A 14,596-nucleotide genomic window follows, 5' to 3' on the forward strand; every position below is an offset into this window, starting at 1 on the left:
TTAAAAATCTCTTAAACTGACAAGTTAGGCCAAGACAATAATAGATAACTAATTCAGAAATTATCAGGATAAGGCAGTGCTTTCAACTGACTTGTCCTGCCTCTGGTCCTCTAGATGTTTTGGACATCCACTCCGATAATTCCAGACTGTTGTTCAAGACTAGCTGAGGCGTCTGGGATCTGAAATTCAGAACAAATGGAGGACCAAAGGCTGGGAATCACTGGGATAAGAAAATCAAGAAGGTTTATGATATTTTTTAAACAGGATTAGAGCCACCATAACAATGTTCCTGGGACTGTTTTTTTATTTTGTAGGATATATTCCCACAATATCTGTAGCGCACTTTTCTCTTTTCCTATCAAGATTTTGCACTTTCTTCAGATGCTTAGGTCTTTTGCTCTCTGACCAACTCAAGGCAAAGCAAAGCTCCAACTCCAACTTCATTTTATCAGTTAATAAATCAAGTTGCCATCAGCCTTAAATGAAGTCCTACAAGTTGCAATGCGAAATCAATTACTACAATGAGGAAAATGGTGTTGAGCAAAGTAGTTATCCTGAATGTTCGTGGGATGATGACAGTAATTCCCATCTCAAATCCCCACTCTCCTTTTTTGAAATAATGAGATATATAGAACAGAAATCAACCAACATTTCTATTTTGTAATTCCTATCAGGTATCAGATCTGGCTGCAGCAGGCAAGGAAGTACCGTAACCTGACAAAATTCTGTAAATTTACATCTTTCATGCTGCCTTGAGTCCTATGCTGAGAGTAAAGAGGAACTGAAAAATCAATTTATTAATTTTGTGCTATGATTACCGCCCTCAGAAGACTCCAGCATGACAGACTGACCACCCTGCTGCATATAATAGGTGGCATGGAAGACAGAAATAGATGGTGTTAAAGAGAATCAAATTCAACATTAAAAGAGGACAAATTTCCCAAAACATGACAGGTTGAATTTACAGGATGGTAAGGATCTATTCAGTATCTTTGTAGAGTCTGAAGGAATTAACTCAACCCTAGAAGAAAGGAAGGCTATCTACTGGTGGCCCCCAAATTCCATAGCCAGACCTGCAGGGGGGGAAATTGAAAAAAATGGGAGGGAGGTTTTAATCTCCTTCCACAAAGCCATGTTTTCTAAAAATGGGGGTGGGTGGATTCAATAATATTTTCTTTTACAACAACGAATGAAATGTTTAACACAAGGGACACAGAAATGTACTGCCTCTAAATGATTTCTAGAGAGACTTTTATGAAATCACAGAATTGGAAGGGAACATTGAATTGGAAGGGAACACTAGTCCAAACTCCCCGCCATCCAGGAATATACTACTGAAGACTCCTGAAAGATGCCCATCTAACCTCTGTTTAAGGCCTTCCAAACAAGAAGGGTCCACCATCATCTGAGGCACTGTATTCCACTGCTGAACAATTCTTACAGCAAAGAGATTTTTTCTAATGATTAGGTGGAATCTCATTTCTTGCCGTTTGAATCCATTTGTCTTTTCCTACTGCCTTACCAAACGTTATTGCTTTTGCTAGTCAGTCAGGGTATGTCCAAATAGGACATTCTCAATTAAATCATCTTGGCTTCTAGGGAGAATGTTAAAGTTAAAATGTTTAAATTTAAACAATCATTGTTTGTCCAGTAAGGGTGTTTAGAAAATAGTAGCAATAGCCAAACTTAAAAAAACAGGAATAGTTTTGTTTTTTAAAGTAATTTAGTTTAAAGCAACCTGCTTTAAACCAGCCAACACAGCCTCTAGGTTTGTTTTTGCTGACTGTTTTTAAATCAGTATTTCCAAGTTATTTCAAGAACCAGCCATTCTGCGCTCTTTGGTACCTTGATGAATATAGCAGAAACTCACTGGATATTGCAGAAACAAACAAACACAATTTTCACATGTACAGTCCTTTCATTATATTACACAGCTTTCACAAGCCTTTTTATATCCATAAATGCCTATGTAGACAAAATGTATGAATGAGCCCTCATTTAGAAATGCTTGAATTTATTTTCAAGTTTTATGACCAGGACCAAAACAGTGTGCATATATGTACACTCGTCCCTCCACATTTGCAGCTTTGATTATTCACAGATTTTATTCCTCTTTAGGAATATCTAGGCCCTCCTGCGCAACTCTATGGTCAACTCTAATAAAAATTCACACTGAATGACCTAGGGATACCTAGAGAGAACACTCCACTAGGTTTTGTAGCTCCTCTAGCGCATTTCTATGGTCAGTGTCTGAAAGATGTTGACCACAGAGTTGCACTGGGGGGCCTAAAGATTCAGGTAAAAACATGTTTTTGTTATTTGCTCTTTCCCCACATTCACCGGAGTCCTGTGCCCCTAACCTTAGCGCATGTGGAGGGACATCTGTACTTTTCACAGAGGTACTTTCCCCTCTTCCAGGAACTCAGCACTACTACCTTGATGGCCACCATGGTCAAGGTCTCCAGAACACAATGAGAGATGTGAAGGAACTATCCAGATGCTTATTGTAATGCATAAATGAAAAATGTAGGTGCTCACACAAAGAGTTGGTGATCCTGTCCTACTGCTGCAATAACAAACAAATCAACCAAGTGAAACTTCTTAGTTCATGTCACCTACCTTCACAAATATCATGGGGAGTGTTTGCTTGGCCCGACTATAATGCCTGGCAACTCTGTATACTGTTTCAGGAACATAGTCCAGAACCAAATTAAGGTATACCTCATCTTTCTGGAAAAAGGAGAGAAGAAAGAAATAGAAATTAATAAGGAACTGTATGTAGCACTTAAGAAAGGTGATGGTTTTTAGAAAGATTACAATATGCATCAAGTAATTTTTTAAACAGAGTTTAGTCTGTCCTTCAAGAAATCAATGCACTAGGATACAAATGGATGATTTTAAATGCCATACCATACTACACATTTTTCCCCACTGAAAAAGAAGCCAGGCAAGAAAATATCATTGTTTTCAATCATCATATTGCTGTTGGTGTGTGTTTTCAAGTCATTTCTGATTTATGGTGACCCTAATGAGACCCTATCACGTGTTTTTCTTGGCAAACTTCTTCAGAGGGGGTTTGCCATTGCCATCTGTTCAGAGAATACGACTTGAACAAAATCACCCAATGTGTTTACATAGTTGAGCTGGCATTCAAAACTTGGTCTCCAAACTCACAGTCCAACTCTCAACCTACTAAATCACACTGGAATATTACAATTTGTGAAAAAAGTGGGGTTTTTTTGGTTCTAAAAACATCCTATTTAAAAACATATCCAGTTACATTGTGTGCTAAAATTCTAAATTACAAGGGGGAGTGACCCCTTGCAAGAAAGGGAGAAGCAAAGAGGTATGAATAGCTTTGTTGGAACATGATGCTTACAGAAAAGTTAAATACTGTAAAGTACCTATACGATTTAATCAGAAACTGTAAGCAATAACACAGAATACATGAAGTTATGAGTTCTTAATCAACTGCTATTTACAATTATACTTTATACAACAAGATTTAAGTGTAGCATTAAAATCCTATTTCCATAGGCATACGCAGTGCTTCCTTCCCTTACGTGGGGGATCTGTTCTGGACCACCCGCGTAAGCGAAAAATTGTGTATGCTGGCACCCCATTGAAAATAATGGGGCGCGTGCACTCAGTGTGCATGCCATTTATTACATTCTCCCATGGCTTCAGCGTATGCTCAAAGTCACAGAAGTGAAGCCCACGTATGGCTCAGACTCACTGTATACCCTCCATATAAATGCTTCTTCTTAGTTTGCTGGTGTATGGGGTATACGCCACACTACACAACACTTTGACATTATTCAGCTTCCTATTTCTTTGGAAACACAAGAATTACCAGATGAAGGAGGTGTGGTACATTAGCTGCTATTCAAATGGTCACCCCTTCCCCAGAGCTACCAACCCAACTAATCTCTACATCCAGATAGTGAATCGTCAATCTTTCTTCTTTTTGTAAATTTCTCCTGAAAATCATTCTCTCTCCTTCCCACTGCTTGTTCACTAAATGGTGAGACAATCTCAGAGACTCAAATTTCTGCATGCCTTTCCAAACTCACCTTCTCTCCACTGGAGTAAAAGAAATAACGCAATCTGACAATGTTACAGTGGTCGAGTTTCCTCATAATCTGAAGCTCTCGATTCTGAAAGAGAGAAGAGTATTTGAAAGGTCATTTTTCAAGGGATATAGGATCTTGTATGACTGAGAGCTCAAATACTAGAAATAATTCATTCAGTTAGTTCTTTAAACAATTATTAAAGAAACTCAATTGTTTCTTAGGCAATTATTAGTGAACATACTTCTAGCATGGTTTGCCTTTTACTGAGACAACAAATGATACAACAAAACGGCAGGCTGCTTACCTGTAACTGTAGCTTGAGTGGTTATCTGTGAACTCACAAACAGGTTATCCTGTGCCTGCACAGTACATCATTTAGATTAGGCAACCCCTGTGAAAGGGTCGTTTGACCCCCAAAGGGGTTGTGAACCACAGGTTGAGAACTGCTGTTCTAGGACATTACATAAGCATTTTTGGGGTAGCCCCATCCACCTGCAGAAACCCTATATAAAGGCTTTCCCACTGAAACTGCCAGTTCCATTGGATTCTGATGCAGCAATCCAAAAGATAGGTAGGATGAATGATAAGAGGATGGGTAGGGTTTTGTGAGTTCACCGATGACCACTCAAAGAAGTACAGTTATAGGTATGCAACATGTCCTTCTTCTTCGTGGTCTTTGTGAATCACACAAAAAGACTAGCAAGCTACCAAAGGAAGAGGTGGGAGTGTCACTGCAAACCAATCAGAGGTTCACTTAACATCAGACAATGCAAGACATCAAATATGAGTCTAACATCCCCTAGCCCATATAAAGGAATATAAAAGCACAACACGTTTCAGAAGACAGAAACAAGCGGAAACATCAATACACAGTAGAAAACCAGGTTTCAGAAAACAGAATTGTCCCGAAACATCAATAATTCAGTCAAGATATTGAGGAATATAGTACAGATCTCCCAAAAGCAGTATCAGTTTGAGACCTCAAGTCTGTTCTGCAATGAATCATTGGCTATGACCAGGTAGCATGATGACAAATGCCCTTAAGAGGTATGCCAGCCAAAAAAGCAGAAGATGTGACAACAGACCACATGGAGTGGGCTTGAATTCGATTGAGAAGGTCATTCTGAGCCAGCTCATAAGCGAGGCATATAGCCAACAGATCGCACTTTGAGAAACGCTGCAATAAAATCAGCAGTCCTTTCTTTGCTGAGAGTTGCACACAAACAATGTTTGTGAAGTCAGAAAGCCAAAGTCCTGTTCTCGGAGAAGACCAAAGCCCTCTACATGTCAAGACAGTGCAGCTTCCTCTTGAATGCAAAAGTGAAGTTCTTCACAAAATCTGGAAGAACAATCTCTTTGTTGCCATGAAAAACAGACACTACTTTGGACAAAAAGGTAATATCAGCTTTCCACACGGCTCAACTGTGGTGAAAATTCAGGTATGGACGGTCCACATGGAAAGCACAGTTTGCTTGGCAATCAGGATCGTAATCAGGAAAGCCATCTTCCAAAAACCAACTTAAGAGATCACAAATAGCCATGGGCTTGAAGGGCTTCCCACAAAGCTGGCCCAAGAGAAGTTCCAAACTCCACCTTAGTATCGGGCCTAAAACTGGAGAATAGAGCTTCTTGTAGCCCTTTAAGAACCTTTGCATGAGAGACTCAAGAAAACAGGAAGACTTCCAAAACAGCTGAAAGTTCGAAGAAACTGCAGCAAATTTGATGGATCGATGACAGACAGAAGCCTTTGGATGAAAATGGGAGCAGGAAATCAAGTACATGCCCAGTACTGGTTTCAGAAGGGTGAATGTGAAGATGATTCAAGACCTCTTGAAACTTCCTCCTTTTACAAGCACCTATGAAAGGTTAATGTCAGGGATAATGTCCCTGACAACAACAGGGAAGGAGGGTAGTGAACAATCCTCCTTGCCACAGTAAAGGGTAAGGAGATCAGATCTGCATGGAAGACGAATGTAGACCCCTCAAGTTAAATGGAGAAGAGGGTTGAATGACAGCTGCTGGGGCCACCATGGCATGATCAGAATAGGGAAGTAAAAAAGGCATACATGGGGATGTGTCCCTAATTAAACAAGAAAGAATCTCAGTGCCACTTCCCCCATCGACTCCGGAAACAAAGTCCTTGCACTAAGTATTCATCATGGATGCTAAGAGGTTCAGTACTGAAGTGCCCCAATGACAAAGGATTCGTACCAGAGCCTCAGAATGGAATATCCATTCATGTGATGAATTTGATGTCCTGTTGAGCATGTCTGTCAGGATGTTGTCTTCTCCAGGAAGAGCGACACTATGACCATGATGCTTTTGTCATGCATTTTGTCAAGCATGTCTTGATAGCACCTAGCCAGAATCTTGCCACTGCAATCTGTTACATGGTGGAAGGAAGGTAGCTCAGCTAACCTGTAGGCTTCAGACTGGAGCAACACCCCTCTCTGATTTCCCAAGTTATTGAGGAAGGAAGAAAGTATATTCTCCCAGAGCAATAGTGACACACACCTATAGGTAGAGATTTCACAAATAAGGGATAGAGAGGAGTAAAACTTTCTGCCCATTGCGTACAAATTTTTATCCTCTGTCAATTGGTGTTGAATGTAGTTTGTGTGACACATGGGAATGTGGTGCATTCAAAATTATTGAGTTTGGCTTTGGTGTTGACCAAACCAAGGTATGTCAGGGTCCCGAACCAAGGCTTCTATTCTCTTGGATGTGAATGGTACAGTAGACGGAGTTGCCCAAGATTTGTGGATGACCTGTACAAGGCATAGAAGTATGGGCCGAGCAGCCAGAACAGTAGCCTGAGTCTAGACACAATTTCTGTTTGTGGCTATGTTACTATTTTCATCTGATCTATAAATGCCTTCACATCATCTGTAAGAGAGGAAAGATCTACTCCATCCAACAGCATTGGAGACTTCTGTATCAGAATGATGTCCAAATTCCAAAGACAAGGTTCTCAAGAGCAAAGGCTGAGATGACCGTATATACTCGACTATAAGTCAACCTTATGTACAAATCAAGGGCAGGTTTTGAGGGCAAAATTGTGGATTTTCTTATGACCCTTGGATAAATCAAGGGTAAAACTTAGGGACATGCAACAAAGGATCTAAATGATGAAGCAAAGGAAAACAATGCAAAAAGAACCTACAAAATTATGGCAGGCATAACTGCTTTGGCTCACACTATAGGCTGGATGGAAGAGATAGTAGAGGTAGGTCAGTGCTTCCAGGACAGATTGCACTTTTGCCTTTCACCTGGGGATGGTTCCCTTTTTAATAAGAGTTAAAGTATACTATTCACAGTGATCCATGGATACGTCGGCCTAGGTTGTTGGGGTCAATTTTTTGACTAAAACTTCTAGACTTATACACGAGTATATACAGTAAGCCTGTAGCTCTACCTGAGAAGATGAAGCAATTTGAGATGGTTGCTTCACAAAGGATTGAACAGGCTGGGTTCCAGATAAGGCAGGTTCCTCATACATCACCGGTGAAATCTCCTACAAGGCAAGAGTGTACTCAAGAGTGATTATGATTCTAACAATACTGTGGGCAAGTATGATAGCAAGTACAAACCAAGTCGTAATCACACAGGTAGTGACAACAGTAGGCCTGAGAGCTTTTGTTAATGGGAATACAAAGATTCCATCAGAATGGACCTCAAATGCCTCCACTCATGACGCCATAGCATATATGACACTGGTACCTACAATACTGAGTGCCAATACCGATGAGATTTCCAAGACTGATACCCTGAGTTTGAGGAGTTGAAATTAGTGGAAGGAGAGCAAGATCTAAATTGTTGGTTGCTTTGGTTTCAATCTGGTGGAGAGGGCAGACAATACAATGGTTTAGCAGGAAGCATTCCCAAGTGAACAGCTGAAAGGAAGCAAGTGTGATGGAAATTTTCACAATCAGAGACGACTCTAGGATTTAACCCCCAGAAATGTTCTCTGCCTGGGGCTTCTGAGTAAGACATAAAAGGGAGTCTCTTTGAGAAGTAGACTCAGTCACATGAGAATGAGCAGGAGAATCACAGAATCACAGAAATCGAAGAGACCACAAGGGCCATCCAGTCCAATCCCCTGCCATGCAGGAACACACCATCAAAGCACTCCTGACAGGTGGCCATCCAGCCTCTGTTTAAAAACCTCCAAAAAAGGAAACTCCACCACACTCTGATGGAGTGTCTTCCACTGTCAAACAGCTCTTACTGTGAAGAAGTTCCTCCTAAAGTTGAGATAGAATCCCTTTTCCTGTAGTTTGAATCCATTGCTCCAGGTCCTGTTTTCTGGAGCAGCACAAAACAAACGTTCTTCGTACTCAATATGACAATCCTTTGAATATTTAAACATATCATATCACCTCTTAACTTCTTCTTCTACCCAGCTTCCTAAGTCCCTCCTTATAAGGTATGGGTTTCCAAACATTGCCTAATTTTCCTTGAGGATGAAAGCAAAACTGGGATCTAGACTAGTTGTGTCTGAATGACCGAAAATCGCAAGAAAAGGGAAAGGATCAGGCAAGATGAAAACTCTGGGACTGTTTATCCTGGTGTTTAATTTTTTTTTCTTGGGCATTGAAGGTGTGGCCTTCTACTAGCCTTAGTCTCAACGAGGATATCCTTGAGAGCCTCTTCACCAAACAGGAGGGAGCCAGTGTAAGGGACCATAGCTAAGCTGGACCTGGACTGGGAGTCAGTGTTCCAAAGTGCCTTAGTAAATAAAGCATCTAGCTACAATAGTTGCTGTGATGGAGAGGGCAGAAGAGGTAGGAGTATCTCTGGCAGAATCAGCTACCAAGGCTAAGGATTTATAAATCTCAAACAATCGCTTGTGAAGGGATTTTGCATCCAGGTCTGAGATTCTAAAATATTTTATACCCAGAGCACAGTAACTCTATGAGATATACTGTGGAAGAGATAAAAACTGATAGTGCAGAAGCTTAATTAGAACATTTAAGGGAGGGGTCTTTAAAAGCAGAGTCCCTAAGGGGGAGAGCATGGGTCAAAATAGCAGAAATGGTCCAGCAATGAGAGCAGGCTTTAGTAAGTTAATGGCTTCTGACAGAAGGGTGTACAGATTTTGAGCCACATTTGTCTCTTTTCTGCCCTGTAGAGGAGAGGACCTTTCTGATTTTAGTAAGACACTGAAATCACAGGGAAAAGGAGCCACTCGTGAGGAGATCACAGCTGCTACATGGCTGGATTGCTCAGTGGTCAAGAGCAACTATGAGAGTCAGACTGGGGCTCTTGGCAGCCTATAGCTGTTATAGCCTTAGAGGGGAGGGAGACAAACTCATTTTTGTTAAAATATCTTTGTGGAATTATCATCTTGCTCTCCAGACTCTGACCAGTCACTTTGGTCTGAGTCAGATAAATCTTTGACAGTGGAATGGAAAGAAGTCATCTCACTATCTCTGAGAGGAGCCCCTCTCCCTGGGGAAGGGGGAGCAGACTCCTCATTAAGAGAAATGGCCTAATTGGTCTAGCATGTAATTGCCTTTGGTCTTTCCATGATTCCTGGGGAAAACAAGGGGTGCTTGGGTTGTGGAGGTAGAAGGGCCCAGAGAAGGAACTAGGGTTCTTTTGAGGAGTGGGATTACAGTACAGCCTACCATGGGCATGGTGGCGGGGGGGCTGGTGCAGCCCATTGAGTTCCTGAGCCATCATGGAGGAAAATAGTTTGAGCCATGCACTCTGATCCATAAAAGTCACAGCAACTGACAAGGGCATAGGTATTGTTAATTCAAAATGGCCACCACCATGTGGGTGAGCACATGCTTGCTTTTTAGAAGGCTGCTACTAAGGAATAACCCTGTTTATAAAGGTTTCTTTGGTGTTATCTTGGGTAGTACTGGAGAGTTCTGGAAGAGAACTTGCCTTTTCTAAATACTGAAAAGATATATTATAAGAAATTAAAGTAATGTCCTCCTCCAAAACAAATGCCTCTGTGATTTGCAATCGGCACTCCAGTGGCTGGAGACACAACAAAACGGAGGCACAAGGGGGGAAGTGAGGGATAAGGAACTCAAAGAAAGGGGGAAAATGTAGCCAAAGAAAGATGGTGGAGCTTGCTTATGATTGAAGAGGATGAGCTAGGGATCAGGATACTGAATCACTCAAATTAATGTTAAGATCCCTTGCCTTGCTTGGGTGGCGTCTGGAATTAACCCATTCCTAGATGGCTCCTTCTCCACTGGCTAAGAATTTAAAAGCTCTCTTCTAAAAATCGGAATTGTATTCATATTACATTTCACATACACTAACCGACCAATCTGCTGCATGCGCAATCACAACAGTTAGAAGAGTGGGTTTCTCCCTTACATTTCCAAGTCACTGTTAACATGCACTGTCCTGTCAGCCTAAGATGAGAAAGATGTGTTTTCCAAAGGAGGGAGAGGATACACAGATTTATGGAACAGCCATTGGAGCCATACAGGGCAGGGGGTGATATGGAGAGAGGAAACAACTACAATACCAAGGAAGAGGGGAGCAAAGGGTGCTTGTTGTTCCATAACTGTCTCTCAGCTCAAATAGCGCAGATAGCCTTGCTGACAGCCTCTACCCTCATGGGGTGAAAATGCTGCTGTTGAATGCTAGGATGGTGAATGGTAGAACAGCTGCCATTCAAGACTTGATCCTAAATGAACATGCTGACCTGGCAGGTATTACAGAGACCTGGTTGGATGAGACTTGGGAGATAGGGTTAATCTGTCTCAGCTTTGCCCAGCTGGATTCTCTGTGAAGCAGCAGGCGAGACCTGGTGGGCAGAGAGGTGGGGTTGCAGTAGTCTATCATGATTCCATCGTCCCTGGCCAGATGCCAACTCCCACAGTCTACTGATTTTGAGTGTGTGTACCTAAAGGTGGGTAGCCAGGATAGAATAGGGTTTCTATTGGTCTACTGCCCATCACATTGCTCAACAGTCTCCCTTCCCTTCCTGAGCTAGCAGGTATGGACTCAGGGTTGGTGCTGGAGTCTGAGTGGCTACTAGTACTGGAAGACTTCAACAGACATGCTGAGGCTATCTTGTAGGGAGCAGCTCAGGACTTCCTGACCTCCATGACAACCATAGAATCTTTCATTTAATGTCTATAAAAACACTTTAATACAAGACCTTAAGATTCCAGCTCTTTGCTTGATTTCAATCGGCTTTGGTTATTTTCTATTATCAACAAGTCTTTATGTCAACCATTTTTCTTTTACATGTATTTCTATCTTAAAAAAACCTCTACAAGACAGCACCAATGAGGTAGTCTTGAATAAAATCTGACTATATATCTATTCCTAATCTGCAATAATGACTGTCTCAGATAATGGTTATTAAAGTTAGAACCTAGCAAAGACGTGGACAAATAGTTTGAAATTGAAGGCGAGTTACGAATTGTGATTTAGGGAAGAATTTTTATAAAATGATGCACAGTGATAGGTTACCAAAATTTATAGGAACAACTCAAATAAATGTTGGAAATGTAATCAAAAGATAGAGACTTTTAAAAAAAATATGCAGTGGGCATGTGATACTGGACACAGATGCACTGTATGTTGGAAGACATTTTTAAAGATACAGTTAAAGCCATATATATAGAGGGGGGGGGGGCTTGGAATGCTGCATGATCAAATTGTGAATAAGCATGAATAGTCAGTATAAGGGATGCGGTGGCTAAGTGGTTAAGATCCCAATTCTGAAGATCACAAGATCAGAAAGTTGACAGTTTGGGGTCCAGGTGCCAAATGATGGGGTGAGTTCCCATCACTAGTCCCAGCTTCTGCCAACCTAGCAGTTCGAAAGCATGCAAAAAGCAAGTAGATAAATAGGTATCCCATCTGTGGGAAGTTAACAGTGTTCTGTGTAGTCATGCTGGCCACATGACCACAGAGTCGTCTTCGGACAACACTGGCTCTATGGCTTAGTAACCGATATGAGCACTGCCCCCTACAGTTGGTTCATGTCAAGGGGAAACCTTTACCTTTACCTTTATGAATGGTCATTACAATATATAACAGCAGCAAGAGTAATATATGCTCAAAAAGATGGAAGATTACTGCTATACCTGCACAAAAGGACTGATTGATGAAGGTGACTAAACTTGCTGAAATTGACAATATTGATCAAAGATTAATCTTTGAGCCAACTTATGAAAAACTGGGAAATATTACTTATTTGCCATTACACTGGTGCTATGAATCAATAATAGATTTTGTTAAATAAACAGAATTTGTATATTGTGGAAGCACAAATTTGTATCATATAATGGAAGTACAGTAAATAGTGGCATATACCAAGTAGTTAGACAGGCAAAGTTAGTAGAATTTGTTAGTTTTAACTTAGTAGTTTAAATACACACACTCATATATAATAATTGGTTTGTGATTTTATTTATGCAAAACTGTAAATTGTCTAAGAATCTACACTCCACGTATCTGCAAATAAACATGTTTTAATAATTATATCAAGAAGTTACTATGCAGTGTTGTTTAGGAAATCTCTGAAGGAAAAATTGGAAGCATGACTGAACATCAATCTACTTCTCTAAATACCTACATAAATCATTAATACATCTGAATACATCAAGTTTTTATGACAAAAAATGGAATCACTAAATCAATCAAGTTTTTAGTTCCTGTAGTTAATATATAATAGGCTTAAAAGTATACGGTCAAAGGAAAAGCATTACATGTTCAAGTGGAACCTTTAACTTTTTTGCTCTCTATCTGACATAAAAGTACAAGTGTAGCACTGGAATATCAATGCTGGATAAAAATTATCTGGAGAAAAATGAACCAGAAGAAGTCAATACCAAGAACAGTCTTGTTTTTCTCACCTTAAATCTCTTGTCTTGTAGAACTTTCTTAATGGCAACCATCTCTCCCGAATCACAGAGTTTGGCTTGATACACAACACCAAAAGATCCATTCCCAATCACTTTGGTGTCTGTATAACTAACTTCTTGAGGCCTGTCTGGCCCTTGTCCAGGGGTGGCTACAACTGTGGTCACTTTGCTGCCATCTTTATCTCCTGAAACAACAAAAACAAAGTGGTTAGCAAGAGTAAATTCAAGGCAGAAAAGAAGAATATTCAAGACAAATGTCCGAAACACACTGCAGAAATAATCCAGTTTGAGACCACTTTCACAGCCCTGGGTCAATGCTAAGGAATCCTGGGAATTGTAGTTTATTGTGGCACCAGATCTCTCTGATAGAGAAAGCTAAATGTCTCACAAAACTACAGTTCCCAGAATTCTCTAGCATTGAGCCAGGGCAGTTAAAGCACTCTAAAACTGGATTATTTCTGAAGTGTATTTTGAATCAAAGTTTAATATGCTGTCCATATGGAAAAGAATATTACAGTCGTCCGTCGTCCCTCTGTTTTTGCAGGGCATTTATTCCAGACCCACCCACCCCCCGCGAAAACGGAAATCCACCGATATTCAAATCTTAATTCATCATCTCTGACAACAATAAACATTTAGGATTGCACCTTTGCATATTATTTTTCAGTATCAGAAAACATTTTACTAGACAACTATGAAAATATTTGGAACTCAACTGAAATTGCACAAAAATACAGCAACGAAATATGGAAAGATCTACACAAGTGATTGCAGAAAATCAGGCTTCAGTAGTTAAAACTCAGAAAGCCTTTATTTAAGAAACTATACATCCAGTCCAATGATGTTCAGTACAATTCAGAACTGATCAGCAAACATTAAAACTGCCTAACTAAACTACATACAATTTCAAACTTCAGGCAGGCCTAATTCTAATTATTTACAATAAACACAATTTCCCACACTTTCCCATATCAGCCCCCCTCCCCTATCTTTGCTGTTACAACAGAATTCTTTCACAGAAATAACCTTGACCAGGCTTGGCTCCTGTCTGTCTGCCTGCTTCCCTTCCAGTATTATCTTATCACCACTGACCTAGCAATTCCAATTTTTACTCTATAACCCATCACACCTAATTCCCATTATTTTATGACAGGCAAGTTGTCTATGCAACTCCGGGCACAGATGTTACTTTACAGAAATTGTATACTGGAAGGAATTATTTCTTCAGATAGAATTGCAAGACTCATTCCCACATTATTTTGTTACTGCAATATTTACAGCCACATCAAGTTTTCTGGTTCATACAATTCATTTCCTTCATATAATCATAGTTCTGCGAAAGGATGATGAACTTATGGACTAGCCTCACATAACATGTCAACAGGCAATAACAGCACCATTACCTTCTGAGTGACAACATTAAGTCCATTTTATATTATCTTTTTAAAATATCTCTCTCTCTCTCTCTCTCTCTCTCTCTCACACACACACACATACACACACACACAATAATAAAATGAAGAAGAAGAAGAAATAACAGGTCTCAGATCAGATCTAATTGATCACTGCAGTATCCAAAATGAAGATAGTGGTCCTTTGTATTTGATCCATGGGTGTGTGCGTGCATGCGTGTGCGATATATAACACACAGATAGATACACCATGGATCAAATA

The 14,596-nt window shown here is 40.3% G+C and overlaps 1 protein-coding gene across 2 annotated transcripts in view; it reads right to left on the reverse strand.

Annotated features, from left to right (window-relative positions):
• The window catches only part of LOC149323564 (glycogen synthase kinase-3 beta), a 106,701-nt gene that overhangs the window by 57,935 nt on the left and 34,170 nt on the right, over positions 1-14,596 (reverse strand). For both annotated transcript variants that reach the window (XM_089489330.1, XM_089489324.1), the window contains exons 2-4: positions 12,914-13,107; positions 4,074-4,157; positions 2,620-2,730 (exon numbers count right to left, since the gene is read on the reverse strand). In XM_089489330.1, the coding sequence (XP_089345456.1) occupies positions 2,620-2,730; positions 4,074-4,157; positions 12,914-13,107 (389 nt within the window). The remainder of the gene's footprint in view (positions 1-2,619; positions 2,731-4,073; positions 4,158-12,913; positions 13,108-14,596) is intronic.

The sequence above is a fragment of the Sceloporus occidentalis genome, unplaced genomic scaffold (assembly GCF_023333645.1).
Source record: "Sceloporus occidentalis isolate IW3139 unplaced genomic scaffold, rSceOcc1.0.p SCAF_1, whole genome shotgun sequence".
Taxonomy (NCBI): Eukaryota; Metazoa; Chordata; class Lepidosauria; order Squamata; family Phrynosomatidae; genus Sceloporus; species Sceloporus occidentalis.